The 19672-nt window shown below is 35.2% G+C and overlaps 1 protein-coding gene across 2 annotated transcripts in view; it reads left to right on the top strand.

The window, feature by feature from the left end:
• ITFG1 (integrin alpha FG-GAP repeat containing 1) overlaps nucleotides 1-19672 on the top strand; it is a 279045-nt gene that overhangs the window by 177250 nt on the left and 82123 nt on the right. For both annotated transcript variants that reach the window (XM_045533358.1, XM_045533359.1), the window contains exons 11-12: nucleotides 2210-2360; nucleotides 3866-3974. In XM_045533358.1, coding sequence (XP_045389314.1) covers nucleotides 2210-2360; nucleotides 3866-3974 — 260 coding nt within the window. The remainder of the gene's footprint in view (nucleotides 1-2209; nucleotides 2361-3865; nucleotides 3975-19672) is intronic.

Genomic DNA, 19672 nt, shown 5'->3' with positions numbered 1-19672 from the left:
GTGTAGCAGCACCCGATCGAATTTTTTTTAAGATATATGTACATATTTATATGTGGCCAGAAGGTTTGGAGCGATGCACACCAAAGTAACAATGATTATCCCTGGAAAGGAAGGATTTTGGCTTTTTAAATGTTTGTATTACTTGAAGTTTATACTAACTTTTATAATCATTTTTAAAAAAGAATTTTTTAAAAGATACATTAGTTGTAATTGCCAGGAACACATAGAGAAACTGACTCAAAAGAAGCAAGACCATTTCTTCCCAAGGGTTTCCAAACCAAATGGATCAAGGTTCTTCTCTCCTGGGTTTAAATAGAATTTTATTTTTAAAGGTAAGATTCTAGGTTCTCCCTGTAGAGCTCAGCAGAATTTAAAAGAGCTGAACTTTCATGGACCCTGAATTCCACAGTGCAAGACCAGAGAAGCTAGTGAACTCCATTATAATCTTTACAAACACGTATCAAAAATTAGGAATAATGTTTTAAATTGCAGTAAGGGTTTCGTTATAGGTTGTTGTTGTATATTTGAAATTGTGATCAGAGTTACAATAATGAAATCTATGGAATAGTTTTGAACAGAGAAATAGAAGCACATGCTTGCTCACAAGGTTGACCAATATGATGCATTGATTGGAGAATAGTGCAGAAAGTCACATGTTCTCATGTTTTAATGCAATCTCCTAACAACAAAACAGTGTGTGGTGCATCTCTGTGAAATATCTAGTAAAAATTTTTAGCTAAAAAGGTAGGATGGGTAAGTTACTTAAAAATATTATAAATTACAATTTAAAAATCAGTTTTCAGACAGGAGACAAAGAAGAAGTCAGTTATTATTTCTAGTGGAAGAATACTGTTACATGTTAGGTCTTCAGCAAAGTTTTCCAGGTAAATGTTATGATGTGAGAGATTTTTTTCATTTGTTAAAGAAATGGTCTGTCCTTGCCCATCCCTATCCATATGGAAGAAGGAAAAAAAAGGAAATAGTCTTGTATACTATTTCTTTTGGAATTTTTTATTTAGAAAAAGAGTTTAAAGCCAATCATATATTTAGTATACATCATGCAAATTGAATATTTTGTACATGGGTTTCCATGCTGCGTTAAACACTTAGAAATTTTCCTTTCTTATAATTAAGTCTTTTTTTCCTTTTCCAAATCACCCAGACCCAAAGTAATAATTTTATATGAAAAAAACAAATCTGCCTTTATGGATTTATTTAAAAGAATTATTAGAGAAAAATTGAGCAGTAATAGAATTTAAGCCCTATAGTCTGTTACTTTTTATGTGCATAGAGGAAGGTGAAGGAATATTTAAATATATTGGAAAAATACCTATAAATAGAAGCCCTTACATAAAATCATACTTTACAAAGGTTGACTCTATATCTAAAGAAAATATTTTTACATGGCATTGTGTTGCACTCCAGAATAAGAATGATGGTAATATAAACATTTTCACTGAGTGCTAACTGGATGCCAGAAATTGTTCTAAGTATTTTCTATTCAGTATTTCATCTTAAGTGTGCTTCTAACACAGTTTACAAATGAGGATCTGAGAGGTTAAATAACTCACTCAGGATCACATAGCTGCTAAATGACAGAGCCAGGATTTTCTAGGTAATCGGGCTCCAGAATCTAAGCTCATAACTACTTTGCCTATAAGTAGGATTCAAGAGGGAGGACTTTGTGGCCATGCAAAGTATTATGCTTCTATTATGTGCAAGGTGTAATATCTACCCTACCGCTTATCATGCCAGCTGGAATTCCATCCTTACAGATTCACTGCTTTGGGTTTGCAAGACTTGAGAATATCAGGGTTTTCCAGTTAAAATGCATATATTCATAGAGGAGTACTACACATGTAAATGGATAATGACAGTGTCCAGGAAGTCAGTAATGGAGCACAGCGTCGATGACTATGGAGTAGCAAAGGAGGAAGGAGGGTTGGACTTGAAAACTCCACGTAAAAGAAGAGAGGCCAGCAACTAACTAGCCTACAAAATCAGAGGATTTCTACTAAACATTGAAGGATAACCAACAGTTTTTTTTTTATGACAGTACAATAATCAATAAGATGTGGGGATTTTTTCATACACTTTCACTATATACCATTTACCATCTCCTTTGATTCTAGGAAACACATACAGCACAACTGACACTACACCATGTGGATATGTTATGTTAACTAAATGCCTTTCCTTTGTCACACAGCAATCAGCAGGCCTTTTTACTGGAGAATGTCCCTTGTAATAATGCAAGCTGTGAGGAGGCACATCGTATGTTTAAAGTCTACTGGGAGCTGACAGACCTAAATCAAATCAAGGATGCCATGGTTGCCACCTTCTTTGACATTTATGAAGATGTGAGTTCAGAGCTGTCCTGTGTGTTTGGAATTTAATTGCCATCTACTTCCTCTCACTTTAGCTTCATCCTATTTGCTCAGAAAATGTATACAACAATAATAAAAGCAAATGAGCTGATTAAGGAAAGCCCCTTTTAATGTTAAATGGCAGAGGAGACAAACTTACTGACGTTATTGGTTGATCAGTAGAGTCAAATATGAAAACTCCTCCCTTATCTCATTTTTGCTGATTTGTATTAAAGCACTAAAGAATCTTGCTGCGAGACGGGCAAATCTGCATGTTCAGCAGTAAACAGAAGCACAGCCAGCAGATAACAGACCCTTGAATCTGCACAGGATCACAGAAGAATGAGTTCAGTACTCACTTTTATCTTTTTTGAACTGGAAGTAGCATCTATTTCCACACATTCTTGTGACTTTGGTTGCTAGGTGACCTTGTGAAAGGCTTTCAGGGTTCTGTTTTTCCCCTTTCTAAAGTGAAAAGCCAGTTTTCCACTCAGAAAAATAATAAATACTGAAAAAAAAAAGTTAAATTCTGGAGTTAATATATCACAGTAAATCCTTGTAAGATAATTTATTTTAAAAAGTTAAATGCCCAATAGGACATTTATGTCTCTATTTACCCCATTTTGGGTTCCATTTTATTTTGTTTTTTATAAGAGGCTTATTCTCAATTATATGAATTATTCAGGCCCTTGTTTCCCTCTGTTTCTCCTGCTATCAAATCTCGTGTTAATTTGGTTTTCAATAGCAATTTCCAAGCATAAAAGTAACTGGCAGAAATATCACAAGGAGAAAAATCAAGAGAATTGATTATAAGTCATTTTTTAATTTTTGTACATCAAACCATCATAAATGAAATTTATAATTTTTTAAATCTGGGAAATAAATTTGCTATGAAAGAGTCTGATAATTAATATCCTTTTATATAAAGAGGTTCATACAAAGTGATAAGTCACCAAAAACTCTCTGGAAAAATAGGAGACAGTCATTTTACAGGAAAAACTGACGTTGCTAACGTGAAAAAATATGCTAAATGACCAATCTCATGAAAAGAGTCAGAGGAATGTCACTTTAAATTAGCTGACCTTTTTTTCTTCAATAAAATGAGCAAAGCTTCCTCCTTTTTTAGGAAAAACAAATGGTAATGTGCAGTAGTGGCAAGGGCAGATAAAAAGGTACTCTTCCTGATAGTTGGAAAGGATCTAGTAGTCTGTATCATGAGCCTTTAAAAATTCATGCAAATTTGACTGGAAGGAGATATACCAAAATGCTAACAATTACCTCCAGAGACTAAAATTACAGAGTTTTTCATTGTATTTATATTTTATTATTCAAAGTTATATGCATGCACCATAAATATTTTAATAGTAATTTTATTTTAAACAGGTTGAATACATAAGGTTTACATTTACATGATAAATAACATACCATGAATTTTAGTGGTCACTTTTTTAATTGGTCTAGTAGCTTGTTCTTACCATTTTTGTTTGTGTTTTTTCCAGGGAATCTTAGATATTGTAGTCCTAAGTAAAGGATATACAAAGAATGATTTTGTCATCCATACACTAAAAAATAACTTTGAAGCAGATGCTTATTTTGTTAAAGTCATTGGTGAGTATGTTAAGTATTAACATTTAATTTTGTTCTCTCTCTCTCGTTTTCTCTCTCTCTGTCTTTCTGTCTCTTCCTATTCATATTCTAAAGAGCAAGGACACACTTCTGTCTGATCTACATTCAACCCTCCTAATCAGCAAATCAACTTCAGTACAATGCCATGCTATCTATATACATAGACCTCATTCAGATTGCACCAGCTGTCCCAACAATGACCTTTTTTTTCTTTCTGTTCCAGTATTCTGTTCAGAAATATCTATTACATTTAATTTTCCCATCTTACCAGACTTCTTCAATCTAGATTTTTCTTCAATTCTGTTTTTCATGTCCCTATCAGTTTTAAAGAATATGGGCTTTACATTATGTGAGGTAACCCTGTTTCCTCATGACACAACTCAGGTCATGAATTCTTTGCAGAAATTCCACTGCAAGGAATCGCAGAATTGATGCTGTGTGCTTCTCAGTCCATCATATCAGGAAGCACATGATGTCGACCTGTCCCACCACTGTGATGTTAGCCTTGCTCACCTGGTCATGTTGATGATTACCAAGTCTCTCCACCTTAAACTCACTGTTTTCTCCTTTGTAATTAATATTTTGTGGGGAGGTACTCTGGTATTACTTTAATATGCTTTTCCATATCAAACCTCTACCTTCTACTCTTAGAGTCCATTGACAGCTCCTACCTGAATCAACCTTGTGTGTTTATCAAATAGAGATTTTCCATTCCCATTATTCCTTGTGCATTTATAAGTTGGCATTCTACTGTTCATCTTTTACCTCTGTTGCCCTAAGCCTGGATCAGACATTCTTCAAGTACCCCTGGTTTCTTTTAGTAGAGGATGGTATTTGAAAACCCAGTTCTGGATGTTCAGCATGCTTGTTGCTGCTGGGTTGTCATTTCTCCCAGGTTCTCTCAGTGCACAGAGCTGCGAAGATACAGGTATATCTTCACATGCATACCTACAAATATATACATCTATAACTATGTTTACATCTACCTCTATTTATATGTACTATAAAACCATGAATTCATAGCAATAATTCCATTTCTAATCCAACATAGCACTTTACAGTTCTTTCTGATCTTTTCCGTATTTGTAGATATCTTCTCTAGCCATGAGAAACCTGCCTTCCGTTGTCTTCAATATGTTACTTATTTGTTCACTCTAACCAATTGCCAGCCATCTCCGCCACAAATACCCATGTCTGTCATAAAGACTCTGTACATGTTTTGTCAAGTATATGCCTATTTTATTTTCTTTGGAATGGTTATAAATATTATTGTGTTTTTAAGTTTTGTTTCTACATGTTTGTTTGTAGTATATAGAAATAAAATTGATTTTTGTGGGTTGATCTAATATACTGCAACCTTGCTCAACTGACTTACTGGTTCTTGGGATTTTCTACATGGACAAACGTCATCTGCAAAGAGGGGTAATTTCATCTGTCTGTTTTAAGCTATATGCTTTTATTTCCTTTTCTTGTGCTTACTAGAATTTTCATTACTGTCTTGAATAAGATTGGTATTCACTTTTATTAATAATAACAAAACATCCTTGCCCTGTTTCCAATCTTAAGGGGAAAGCATTCCATCTTTCACCCTTAAATATGATATTAGCTATAGGGCTTTTTTGTAGATGCTCTGTACATATTAAAGAAGTTCCCCCTGTTCCTCATTTGCTGAGCATTTTATCAGGAACTGGTGTTGGAAGGTGACTGTTTTTGTGTTGCTATTATTATAGCCAACACAGAGAGAGCCATATTAGTTCATTTGTCAACAAAATGGAATGTGTACTTTGTAGAAATATTTATTACCATTTTTAAATGAGTATAAATAGCTGAACACAGAAAAGCAACAGAATAGTGAATAAGCATTGAGATTAATTTTGAGAGGTAAAATTGACAAAATACATATCTTTCCTTTCTAAACAGCAAATTCACTGTTACTTAATCTGAGTAGCTCCCATCTTCATTATTGCTACAGCCATAAAATACTGATATATGAATCTAACGACCATTTTTATGCTTTTGTCATCCATTTGACCATTTACTCTCCTTTGCCATTTTCAAAAAGGTATTATTTGGCTATTTTAGAGCTAAGAAAATTAAACTATACTGTGTATTTGGTATGCTACTAACTTACGTAGGTTGAAGTATTTTTTCTTATCTCAGTGGTTTTTATTCAACTTCAGACCCCTAGATATTATGACAAGGGATCCTTAAAACTTTTGGTAACTCTAATTGTATACGTAATTATTATAGAATAACCTAGTTCAGTTAATTAAATAAAAGGGCTGTTGGAGTAAGAGTTTGAGGATAAATTACTAAATCACACAATTTCAACAACTGTCAACAACATGTGGCCAGACTTGTTTCATCTATACCCCACCTTCTACTTCATTGGATTATTTTAAAGAAAAACCTCAGACATGTCGTTTCATTCTGAAGTAGTTTGTTGTGTTAATATTTAATTCTTTAAAGAAGTCTACTTTTTCCTGAACAGGACCACTGTGTGCAGCCATTTGACTGTTGCAAACTTTGGTTCCCAGGGGGAGATTCAATAGAGTCGTCATCTCTAGGATGAAAACATCTCAGAATATCTGTCTTGTGACCCTGGATCACTGGCATCATCCTCCTCAGTGAAATACAGCACGCTCTCAGTCGCCACTTATTTTAGTATAACATATAATCTCCTCTCCTTCCACCATCCATTCCAGAATATTTGAGAAATCTAGGTTTATTTATTTGTGTCATTTGCATTAGCATCTCTCTCCTAGTGTACTGTGGTAGTGAAAGCGACTTAAGGGTCATATCTCTCTTACTTGTCTTTGATGACTCAATGCCTAGCACAGGTCCTGGAGGCATTCAGGAAATTTCTGTCAAATGAACAGCCAGCTCCCTTCGAAGCATGGAGTGACTATTTGGATTAAAGAATATTCCCTTCTCCTCTAGTATTAAGGCAGCACTTGATGCCTCTGACCTCATCTTGTATGTCAAAGAAGCATTCTACCAAAATGTGAAACCCTAAGATTCAGTTTACCCGTTTTCTGATATCAGGGACCCAGCTAGTCAATAGAGATTGAAATGCCCTACGGGATGAGTTACCCCTTCCTGGTTTAACTTCTCAAGTCTACTCATCTTTTTCAGATTTTCTATGACTAGAAATGTACGTAATTTCCCAAGCTTACACCTAAAATGTACAGAAAGACTAACACACAACGAGTAAGAGGAGATTTCTCTCTCATTACCTGAATGAGATGCTGTAAAAATAACTCTTTTACTTCAACCTAAAATAAATGTTACTTGCTTCAAGAGGATACATTACATCCTGATCTAATCACCATATATTATATGTATCGAAACATCACTGTATACCCCATCAATATCAAAACATTACTATGTGCCCCATGAATATGTACAATTATTACTTGTCAATTAAAAAATAAAGTTTAAAAAAGAATAAAGCATATAAATGCAAACTATGTATGTTAAATTTAAATTAATAATTCTCTTTCAAAATGTTGTTTTCTTTCTATATAGTGAGTTATTTATAGGATTTGTGTTCTTCATTTAAGTTTTGCCATTATACTTTTTTTTTTTTTTTTTTGAGACAGAGTCTCACTTTGTTGCCCAGGCTAGAGTGAGTGCCGTGGCGTCAGCCTAGCTCACAGCAACCTCAAACTCCTGGGCTTAAGCAATCCTCCTGCCTCAGCCTCCCGAGTAGCTGGGACTACAGGCATGCGCCACCATGCCCGACTAATTTTTTCTCTATATATTTTTAGTTGGCCAGGTAATTTTTTTATTTCTATTTTTAGTGGAGACAGGGTCTCCCTCAGGCTGGTCTCAAACTCCTGACCTCCAGCCATCCACCCGCCTCAGCCTCCCAGAGGGCTAGGATTACAGGCGTAAGCCACCGCGCCCGGCCATTGCCATTATACTTTAAAGGAACTATTTTCTCAAAGCTGAAGCTTTCAAAAAAACATAGATTTATGACTTAATTCATCTGAATGCAGTATGTGAATGTGTATACCTGGATGGATTAAAGATGAGTCCTTTCTAGAACAGACATTAGGCATTGAGGAATAAGGAAAGAGATGGGAAAGGCCTCAGGAGGCATCTTGCCCAAGTGGAACCTAATGCAGCATCTCAGCCAGCTTCTGCTTGGATGCCTTGCAGTGAAGATCTCACCTCCTCATAAAACATCTCAAACTTCTTTTATGACTCAGTTTTAGTTATTAGAAAACTTACTCTACATCAAGTCAAAATGTGCATATTTACTTCTATCCATTGATACTCATGTCTAGTGTATAGTGGCTCTTGATTAGTATCTGTTAAATTGAAAAAAAAATAGTTCTAATAAAATTATTGACATTTTTATTCTTAAAGCAGACCCTAACTTTTAAATGTAGTAACAAAATACTCAGAACACACAGTGGTCCTGTTCAGGAAAAAGTAGACTTCTTTAAAGAATTAAATATTAACACAACAAACTACTTCAGAATGAAACAACATGTCTGAGGTTTTTCTTTAAAATAATCCAATGAAGTAGAAGGTGGGGTATAGATGAAACAAGTCTGGCCACATGTTGTTGACAGTTGTTGAAATTGTGTGAAGTGTGTGTAAGGTTTACTATATTTTTTCAATTTTGTATATATTTGGAATTCTGTTTGAAAATTTCCATGGTAAAAATTTTACTAAAAAAACAAAACCCTAAGAGACTCTTGAAAATCTCTAGTCTGGAGAGTTTAAGAATCTTGGGCCTTTAGTTTCCAAGCCTAAATCAGATTCGGTAGCACTGCCGTCCAAGTGACGTTATCCTGAGAAAAGGATTCTCCACACATCTCCAAGTTGAGACCCAGAGCTAGCCAATTTGGTGCAGGAGGTTTTAGTTTTAGAAAACAGGACAACTTTGCATTAAAGATAGTAGCATAAATATTAATAACATACTTTACAGAAAGGTCACAGGAAATTAGATACCAATTTAAAGCAATCATTTAGAAGAAAAATAACCTTCTGGTTGTTTTGAAATGCCCTTCTACTCTTTCCTTTGATTATTAGTTGTTTGCCTTAAGTCAGATAGTTACTAGTATGTAATTATCCTTCAAAGCCACCTACGATGTCCAGAGTTGATTTTGCTCTAAAATTATTCTGTTATTCTAATGCTCAAACCAGCCTATACTAAATGTCACTGTTTTTCAGTTAAGGAAATTTGGGTACTTAAGCTTTTATATGTAGTTACGGCGATAAAACTCTGCTTCTTCCTACTTCCCCTGCCCCTCACACGGTACCAGGAGGGCACGCTGTGTGTTACAGAACTGCGGGATTCCTTGCTCTCCTGAATCCAAATTAATTCCTAGTCCTAATCTTGTTTGTTATTCCTATCAGATACATTTGGAGGTTCTGAATCCTAATTCTATTCTACTAGAATTTAACTCAAGTTTCTAAAAAACATACGAACTTTTATTTCCCTTAACACTTTTAAAATTGTCACAGTATCTTCACCTTTACTTATCCAACAAGATGAGACCTTTGCTTGAGAAAGTTTTTATTCTCCTTGCCTGCCTGTAGATTTTGTTGAAACATCCTGGAAGTTTAATTGCTGGATAATTAATTCTGTTTTACCTTTTGTGCCTTCTATTTTATAAATTCTTTCTTAACAGTTTACAACCATATCAATAATTAAACTTAAATTTTTACCAGTTATACTTTTTCTTATATTACATCTTTCCCTTTCTTCATTCTAATTCCTATTTCTTTTGCTAGAGTACTTCCTCAAGTGATTTTCAGAAAAATTGTACTTAAGTTAATATATTTTCTGGGTACTGGTATGTCTTAAAATATTTTTCTCTTGCCCTTACATATTAACACTAATTTTCCTGGTGTAGAATTTTATAAACATTGTTCCATTTTCTTCTTGCATGACAGTAGTCCCCCTTATCCATGGTTTTGCTTTCTATGATTTCAGTTACCTACATTCAACCATAGTGTGAAAATAGGTAAGTACAGTACAATAAGGTAGCTTGAGAGAGACCACATTCACATAACTTTTATTACAGTATATTGTTGTAATTGTTCTATTTTATTATAAGTTATTGTTAATCTCTTACCGGGCCTAATTTTTAAATTAAATACCATCATAGGTATGTACGTACAGGAAAAAGCACAGTGTCCATAGGGTTTGGTACTGCACGGTTTCAGGTCTCTACTGAGGCTCTTGGAATGTATCCCCTGTGGATGAGGGGGGACGACTGCAGTGTGGTGGCCTTTGAAATGCTCTCCTTTTCCTGCATGCTTTGTTTAGGTGGGGGCCATTTGTGTGATTGCTCACTTTAGTCTTCCTTCTTGTAAGCTGTTGTTTTTCTTCATGTGTCTGAGGATTTTTCTCTGCTTATAGTTCTAAACAAATATCAGGGTTGGTAGTTAAAATGAATGGCGAAAGCTACTGTGTCCCCATACAATTCTGCCCCGCAGACCATTGCCACGGCGCCGTTTCCCCTCCCCATGCAGGAGCCCCTTGGGGCTGACAAGCTGGAAGTCAACCAGAGATAGAAGCTGCATTTGAGCAAAGTAGTAGAGTGGAGTTTTCAGACGGCACAGCAAAATTGATGCCTTAGAGTTGAACTGCAGCCACCTTCCCTGTGAGGGTCCCTAGTGAGGGACACTGCAAGAGTCCCTGACTTACTCCCATAGCCTCAACCAAGGGGATTATCAGGCTCGCTGAGAATGAGCAGTTGTGCTTTCCAGGAGAGAAGGAAAGTGACAGGGAGACACTCACTGCCTTGCTGAGTCTTTTTGTGTTATTTCATCCTGTAGGCTCGGAAGTTTGTGTGTTGGCAGCACTCTGATGTAATTAGGGCGCTGTCTAAAAGGACCAGCAAATCCCCCACTTTACTTTGCTAGCGAGAACACCACATGACAAATGTAGCTATTCCTGCTGTGAGCCTCTGGCCGGGTCCCAGAGACCTTCAGCTCCCCCTTCTTTCCCTGGCCCCAGGGCGCCTGCCCTTGCTGCCAGCGGCTGCGGCCTGAGAGGAAAGGGTTCCAGTGGGCTGCTGGGGGGTCCGTCCACTGCGGCCACAGTGGCTCTCGGAACTGGTCAGCACACATGTGCTCTGTTCCCAATATTATCCGCCTATTCAGCATCCTCTAGAAAGTTCTCAAAATATCTGCTGTTTATATCATGTATGTTTAATCACTGCAGTGATACTTAGGGAATTCAGCGACATAAATATATGTTTTTATTTGAAATTGTTTACTAAAAGTTCTTTTGAACATACTTATCTGGAATCAATATGGTTTTGTGTGTTTTTTAAATTCCTTTTTTTAACATTTATTTGTTTTTATGTTTGTGGTGTACAGTGTGATGTTTTAATATATGTGTATATTATAAAATGATTAAATCAAGCTAATTAACATATCTGTTATCTCCCATACTTATTTTTTATCTAATATGTGTTTAAAGGTCAAACTTCTGAATTTAGCAAAAATTTTAACAAATTTATATGTGTATAAAATATATTTATATGTACATATGTGTTTATATATTTATAAAACATGTAACTACCACATTTGTTATTTAATATGTTTATACACATAAAGAACAGGGTTAAAATTACTCAAAAGATCACTTTTTACTTTATATATTTACATATTTAAGTTTTCTACAAAGAGCATATGATATTATAATTAAAAATATAACAAATGAAAGATAGATAACAACAGACAAAAAAAAATCTTTCCGTGGAATGTCTAAAATAATGTGCAGATGACAAGAATGGTGGGGATGGGGCTTGATTTCACACATGAATGCAAAGCTTGAGTAGTTTGTAGGGAAGTTATAACGTTTGTATTGTCTTCACGTATCTTAAAAAAGCAAACTGGTATCTTGTTTATTAGAATAACACATTGCCAGAAAGATTTTGAAGGGTTTCCCAGAATTTATAACTTAAGGTTTGTGGTCAAACACCTCTTGTGTTTTGGGTCTCCTACCTCTGCTATGACACGTCCCCTTGTCTTTGCATTTCCTCGAGATCTGAGAATTAAGTGTCTAGAAATTTAAAAAAAGAATCCTCTTCTTTTCAGAGAACAAATATGAAAAGTTACCCATAATCCAGGCAAAGGTTTTTATTTTAAACGCTGTAAAACCATTATGTAATACTGACCTTCACAGCTCTGACTTTATTCAACTCATCACTCTGCCAAGCTGCACACTGCTTTAGTGTTACAACATTTATGCCAAGTATTGCCACAGTTTGGTTTTGGTTTTGGCATTTGTGTGAAATAGCTAATACAGAATGAATCACAAAGCTAGATGCCAAATTTTTATATTTTTAATATCTTTAAGAATACATGGGCTATAACATATAGTGTGGTTTAACATGAAGTGTTAAGAGCCTAAGCATTATTATTGTAAAGGAAACAGGAATTGCACATCTCATTAGCCATGTTTTAAGCTAATTAAATCTACTAATAACCAGTACTTCATATAGCTCATTAAGTGTTTTAATTACTGTTTTTTTATTTATTTTTGTGAATAGACTATTTTCATATGTATTTTATTCATCTGTTTTGAAAACTTTGGTTTTAAAAGTCTCTAGGAGTATTAGAAATTACTTTTTGGAACATTTTATTATAAAGATATAAAATATTATAATTGTATATAGAATTTTGTCATATGATTACAGATAATATTAATATAATTACAAAAATTTATGAAATGGTGAAAAATCCTTAAACGTCTAGATTAGACTATAGTTTAGCCAAGATCAGCTAGTTAGTAGGAAACCATTTAGTGACACTTTAAATAAGCAACCTAGAGAGATACTTAAAAACCAAACAAACAAAAATAGTCCTTTAAGAAACTCACAGGGGCAAACAGCACAAATAGTAGAGGGTTGAAATTATATACAGGTGTCTGTCCTATTAAATTTCCCTTTTCCATAATGGGCCGTTTATGTATTTTAGCATACCTTCCCAGTTGTTATTATAGTTGCCTAAAAAAATAAGTTTTACTTCACTCATAAGCATATACTTTCACATCAAAAATATAACTGTCCCAATTTTAGAAAGTGGGCTTTTGCTATAATAATAGTAAATGCAGCCTTGGAACATTTATTAGAGTTTTGGGGGTTTGTTTGGGTTTTTTTGTTTGTTTGTTTTTTGCCTAACTAAAGCACAAATGATGAAATTTTTATTCCAGTATCGCTAGGGAAATTACATCCTTGCACTCATTTAATAGACTATACTTTTTACTTGTTCATAAGCTTGACATTACAGAGTCTTAAAATTGTAATTTCAGGGTGACATTTGTAAAAATGCCATCAGTCTGTCCTTTTTTGATTATGTTGGAGAACTTTAAAGCATTATTTCTTTTTTATTGGTAATGTTTTGGTTTGGTATTTGTTTTGTTTTCTGATTACAAAAATAAGATAGCCAATTGTAAAACATTTGAAAAGTCTGGGAAAATATTTTATAAAAGCTTAGCTCTTTGCCACTTAGTAGGTACAACTACCATGAACACTGAGCATTCTCTACTTGCTTCTGCTGGCTCCTGAAGTTCCAAGCACACCAAAAGAAGCTGCAGCAATGAAAGCTGATGCTTTTAAATCCTGGAATCCAGAATTATAGAGTCTATAATTTGTTTTAGAAACAAAACAATAGCTAATTTTTTTTTTTTTTTTTTTGAGACAGAGTCTCACTCTGTTGCCTGGGCTAGAGTGCCGTGGCATCAGCCTAGCTCACAGCAACCTCAAACTCCTGGGCTCAAGGGATCCTCCTGCCTCAGCCTCCCAGGTAGCTGGGACTACAGGCATGCACCACCATGCCCGGCTAATTTTTTCTATATATATTTTTAGTTGTCTAGATAATTTCTTTCTATTTTAAGTAGAGACGGGGTCTCGCTCTTGCTCAGGGTCTCGAATTCCTGAGCTCAAACAATCTGCCTGCCTCAGCCCACCAGAGTGCTAGGGTTACAGGTGTGAGCCACCGCACCCGGCCAATAGCTAATATTTATTATCATGTGCTTTATCTTCTGCCAAGTGTTTACATGATTCTCTCATATTATAGTATCCTATATATGATAATTTTTAAATGAAACTACCTGAGAATATATTTCTTTTTTTAAATAATATAATGTTACATATTATATAAAGAGAAAGCAGAAAATTACCTTACGGAATAACAAGTTATACTCCTGGTTTTGCTCTGTATTTCTGAGTCTTATTGTAGAGAAGATGTGTCATCCATGATCCAGCCTCATTCATTCAGACCCTAACTGTTCAAGGCTCCCTGTTCTCTGGATAATTTTGTCACATATGAGCAAACTTATACAAAGGGCACTTTAAACACAGACCAACTTCCTCTGTGCTAAGGCACAATATTAAGCACCTGAAACTACCTAATGGAAATATAGATCCAGCTTGGAATTAATGGAATTTGGGAGTTTTTTAAATCTTATAAATTATTTAATCCAATTCTAGTACTTTAAAGATTTTTCTAAAACCGTAGGAGAAAGAGATGAGGTCATTTGCCCATGACCACACCTTGCATTAGCTAGCACAGCACGACAGGGCCCTACTTCATGAGATTTCCTGTGCTGGATGAATAGAATGCCTGAAAGGAATGGAGCTTGTGGTTTATAGCTACTGGTGGTGTCAGATAGTCACTTCGAGATTTACTCTTACCAGCAACATCATGACCTGAAGACTTAATCTGGTATTAATCTGGTACGAACAGAAACTAAGATGGAAAGACCTAACTGTTAGTAACAGAAGATGAACTACTAACATATATAAAACATATAATACCATGCAGTGTTTCCCAGCAGCATTTATTTCAGTTCTGCCTTTCTTTTCAGGAGAACTTATATCTAATTTTAGCAAACTGTGATTTAACAAATTAACTGCCCTGTGAGTTGTATTTAAGTCATGCTGGTTTTGAGCCCAGGGCCTCATGAAGCATATGGAGCTCAGGCATCTCTACCATGCAAGTCACATGAACCTTTTTTCAAGTTGCATATAACTCACACACAGAAAACAATTAAAAATAACAAACTTTTAATGAAATTAGAAAAGATCATTTTGTTTTCAGTTTTTATTCTATTTTCATAATGAAACACCATGGACCCAAGGAAAAAAAAATTTTTTTCTAGTGTGGCAGTCAATGTGTTAAACCACATTCCTGATAAGTATATTCCTGATAATATACTGAGCAATAAGAAGAGAGAAATAAGAATAAAAGTTTTCTTTATGTGGTCTATAGATTTCAAGAAACTTAACACTTTTCAGACACTTTTTTATTTCATTAACTTAAGAGGGGGCCGGGCACAGTGGCTCACGCCTGTAATCCTAGCACTCTGGGAGGCCGAGGCAGGTGGATCATTTGAGCTCAGGAGTTCGAAGCCAGCCTGAGCAAGAGGGAAACCCCATCTCTACTGGAAAAATAGAAAGAAATTAGCTGGACAACTAAAAATATATAGAAAAAATTAGCTGGGCATGGTGGTGCATGCTTGTAGTCCCAGCTACTCGGGAGGCTGAGGCAGGAGGATTGCTTGAGCCCAGGAGTTGGAGGTTGCTGGGAGCTAGGCTGAAGCCATGGCACTCTAGCCTGGGCAACAGAGTGAGACTCTGTCTCAAAAAAAAAAAAAAAAAAACTTGAGGGGAAGAAGATAGTAAGAAGTAAGCTTGTGAAAGGATGTGTCCCTTTTCCGTCGTGTAGGAAAACTAAAAGGTGGGTCTTCTATAGCATTCCTTAACAAAAGCAGTGCAATTACTGAAAGTGGCTGGAGACATGATTACTTTCCTACCCTACGTCAAACATACATGGGTAGCAGAGCCTAACAGCCACACAGTCTGAGTCTGCCTCACCCTCTGCCATAGCCATGTCAGTGTCACTGGGGAAAGGTCAAGTTCTTCTGCAGGTGAAATAATAATTTCAAACTGAGAATAAGTTAACCTTTGTGATAATATGTTAGGAATTCTGAGTTCCTAATAACCAGCATGGTAGTTAAGCTCAAGGATTAGTATTATTTCTTCTTGAGTCAGTGGTTGCAAAAACCAAGGAAATGCATATTCTATTGGTATTATGTATACATCTCTTTTTATAACACACATATATGACATATATGTATGATATTTTTCCATGTTTAAAACCTAGCTTGACTTTTTTATATGTAGTTCCTTGGTGGAGAAAAGCTCTAAGATGTGAAAAAGTTACAGTTACATTTAAATCTTAACATTTTGATCCTATTGTCATAATGTGAAACTTCAAATTTGATAGCAAGTCCTATAAAAAAACAAAAATAGATGCAGGAACCAAATTTCTAGCATACTGTACACAAAATGAAAGAGACTGTTAAGTGATTTTGAGTTAATACTCTTGACTATGCTAAACAACACACAGACATTTTATATTATCCAAAAAATAGAATAACCCAATGGTTTCTTGATTTCCCATCTCCCATAATAGTAGGTTAATGTGCTCCTTAAATGAGTTAGTGGCAAAAGAGTTCCATTTACTGTATAACCTTTAGTAATATGATGGCACAAGCTTCAGTTTCCTCTTCTGAAAAAAAAAAAAGAGGAGAAGGGGCAGGGACAATTAGACTCATACCACAGTCTTGATATGAGGATTAAGGAAGAGCATCTGTGAAAGGAAGTTCATGTTCAGAGCTTGGTACTAGCCAGATCAATAAATGTTTGCTAAAAGATGTTTGGTAATGTTTCTGGAGGATAGTTTCATTGTACACATCAAAAGCTTTTAAGATTGACCAGAAATTGTATTTCTGTGACTTTATCCCAAGGAAATTGTCAAAGATGTGTCAAAGATCTGTGTATAAATGCACTAGGTCCATAAAGATGATCTTCCCAATGGTACTTTTAAGAGAAAAATATAGTTGCGGTATGGGGAGGGGAAAAACCTAAATGTCCTATAAGAAGGATGGGTAAATACACACACAAACAGAGGAATGCCATGCAGTTATGTAGTAGAAGTATATTTAATGATACAGACACAGTTAACTCAAAGAAAAGCCAGTTATGAAATAGTATGTAGTATGATTTCATGTACGTAAATTTTTTTTAAAGTATTTGTGTATATTAGTCTGTTAAATGTACATAACAAAATACCACAGGCTAGGTATCTCAAACAACAGAATTTTATTTCTCATGGTTTTGGGGCCTAGTAAGTTGAAGATCAAAGTGCTGGGAAGGTAAATTTCATACTGAGGCATCATCTCTTCCTTCTGGGTGGCCACCGGTATTCAGTGTGTTCTCTTTGCATTCCTGCATGTGGAGACAGCTCGTATGCAAGCTCTCTTCCCATAAGGAAACATAATCCCATCGGATCAGGACCCTACCCTCATTTAACCTTAATTACCTCCTTTGAGGCCCTATCTCCAAAAACAGCCACACTGGGGGTTAGAGCTTTAATGTGTGAATTTGGATAGGACACAGTCAGTCCGTAACAGTGTGGTACTATAAGAGACAGGACAAGACCAAACTTTTTTTTCTCTTCTGCTGTCACACAGTCACTGCAACACAGAATACTTCATCTCTGGTCACCAAAATGTCTGGGGAGTACCCTACCATACACCAGCCAATCAGTCAGTCGTGACACCACCTGGACAGTGTAGCAGATCCCACAGGGTAAGGGCTCAGTCCAGCAAGACTGCCCCTCACTTCAGATGCCAATCACAAGTCCCAGGTTGTAACCTATACTTCTGCCTGACTGTCTATAAATAGAGTTCCCATGACACCTTCCTTGGATTTGATTAATTTGCTAGAGCAGTTCACAGAACTCAGAGAAATATTTTACTTATATTTACCCATTTGTCATAAAGAATATTACAAAGGAGACAAGTGAAGATACAATGGAAGAGATGCATAGGGCAAGGCAGGCCTAGGGCGCCTGTTTCTGAAAATGATGTAAATGAAATAATGCAGTATATGCTCTTTGTGTCTGGCTTCTCTTGTTTGCTCCACACTGTGTCTGTGAGATTCATCCAACACATACATTTTAAAATGGACTTTTATTAAATATATTTGCCTACATCTTGGGTTCTTACCTTAACAAGAAAGTATATAAAGCTCCTTTCAAATCAACACTTGCAGATCTCCTCTTTCTTTTAATAGCTCCACATCATTCCATAATATTATATGCTTCACAGTTTGTTTAGCTTTTTCTCTGTAGCTGGATATTTAGGTGGTTTCCAATATTTTAGAGACATGAAACTGAGTTGAAAGGACTATGTTTTTAATGTTAGTAGATAACAGATGACCCTCTCTGAAAGTTATAGGGATTTATATTTTCACCAGCATATGACACTGTTCAGTTTACCACATACTCATCTGAAAGTTCTAAATTTTTATTCCATTAATAAATTTGTTTTTAACATAAGTAATGCATACTAATGGTTAAAAAAACACAAAAGAGTATATGGTGAAAAGTAAGTCTCGTTTGCACCCCTGTCTCCCAGTGATACAATTCTCTCCTCGGAGACCTCTTATTTGTATCTTTCCAGGATATTTTATGCATATACAAGCACATATGTGTAATCTAAAGCTGCCTCTTTTCTTTAAACTACTGAATAATATGGCTGTAACATAATTTAATGAGTTCCTTATTGGAAGATATCAAGGTGATTTTCAATCTCTTATTATTATAAAATAATGCTTCAGTGAATATCCTGTAGGATAAATTCCTAAAAATGGAATTCTTAAAGTATGTATATGAATTTTTAAATTAAACATTTTATTGAAATATACATATAGAAAAATATATGTACATAAGTACACAGGTCTATAAATTTTCACAGAGTAAATGCACCCATGTAATTACACTCAGATAAAGAAACAGATATTACCAACATCCAGAACTCTCCTCTTACCCCCTTTTTAGATACTAAACCGGTTCACGTAAAGGTAATACTATTTTGATTTCCAACACCATAGATTAATTCTGCCTGATTTTGAACTTTAAATTATATTTTTTATATTTTAACAGATGTCCCATCATAGAAATTTTATCAGCTTACATTTCTGCCTATAGTATATGCAAATGCACGTTCTCTAACACCTTCACCAACTCAAGGTGTTAGAAACTTTTTGATCTTGGGTGAAAAATATTGTCTTATTTTTATTTTGCATTTTTGTTACAGTGAGTGAAGTTCAGCATCTTTTCGTATATCTAATAACCATTTGTATTTTTATTTCTATGAACAGTCCTTGTCCTTATTTTCTTATCGATTTATAAATGCATTATAGTCTATAGTAGGGAAATTAACGTTTTGTTATATATGTTGCAAATGTTTTTCCTAGTTTGTCATTTATCTTTGATTTTATTGTTTTTCCGATAGACATTTTTATCATGCTTTTATTTTTTGCCTATCTTTTGGGTATAAAATGAGGTTTTTTCCTAAGTAGTTAGGGTATCATGTTTTTTTATTATTTGTATTTTCACTTCTGGATACTGCTTCTTAAAATCTTTTGTTTTCTATTAGATTATCTTCTCTTAACTGATACCTAGAAGTTTTTCTATATTAGCAAAAATATATTTTCATCACCGCAGAAAGAAACCCTCTGCCCTTTGGCCATCATCCCTAACCACCCAGTCACCCCCAGCCCCAGCCAACTACTAATCTATCCATAGAGTTGCCTATTCTGGACATTTGATATAAGTGAGGTCATATAACTTGT

This window comes from Lemur catta, chromosome 20 (genome assembly GCF_020740605.2).
Source record: "Lemur catta isolate mLemCat1 chromosome 20, mLemCat1.pri, whole genome shotgun sequence".
In the NCBI taxonomy this organism is placed as follows: Eukaryota; Metazoa; Chordata; class Mammalia; order Primates; family Lemuridae; genus Lemur; species Lemur catta.
This window is presented reverse-complemented; position numbering and strand designations above follow the sequence as displayed.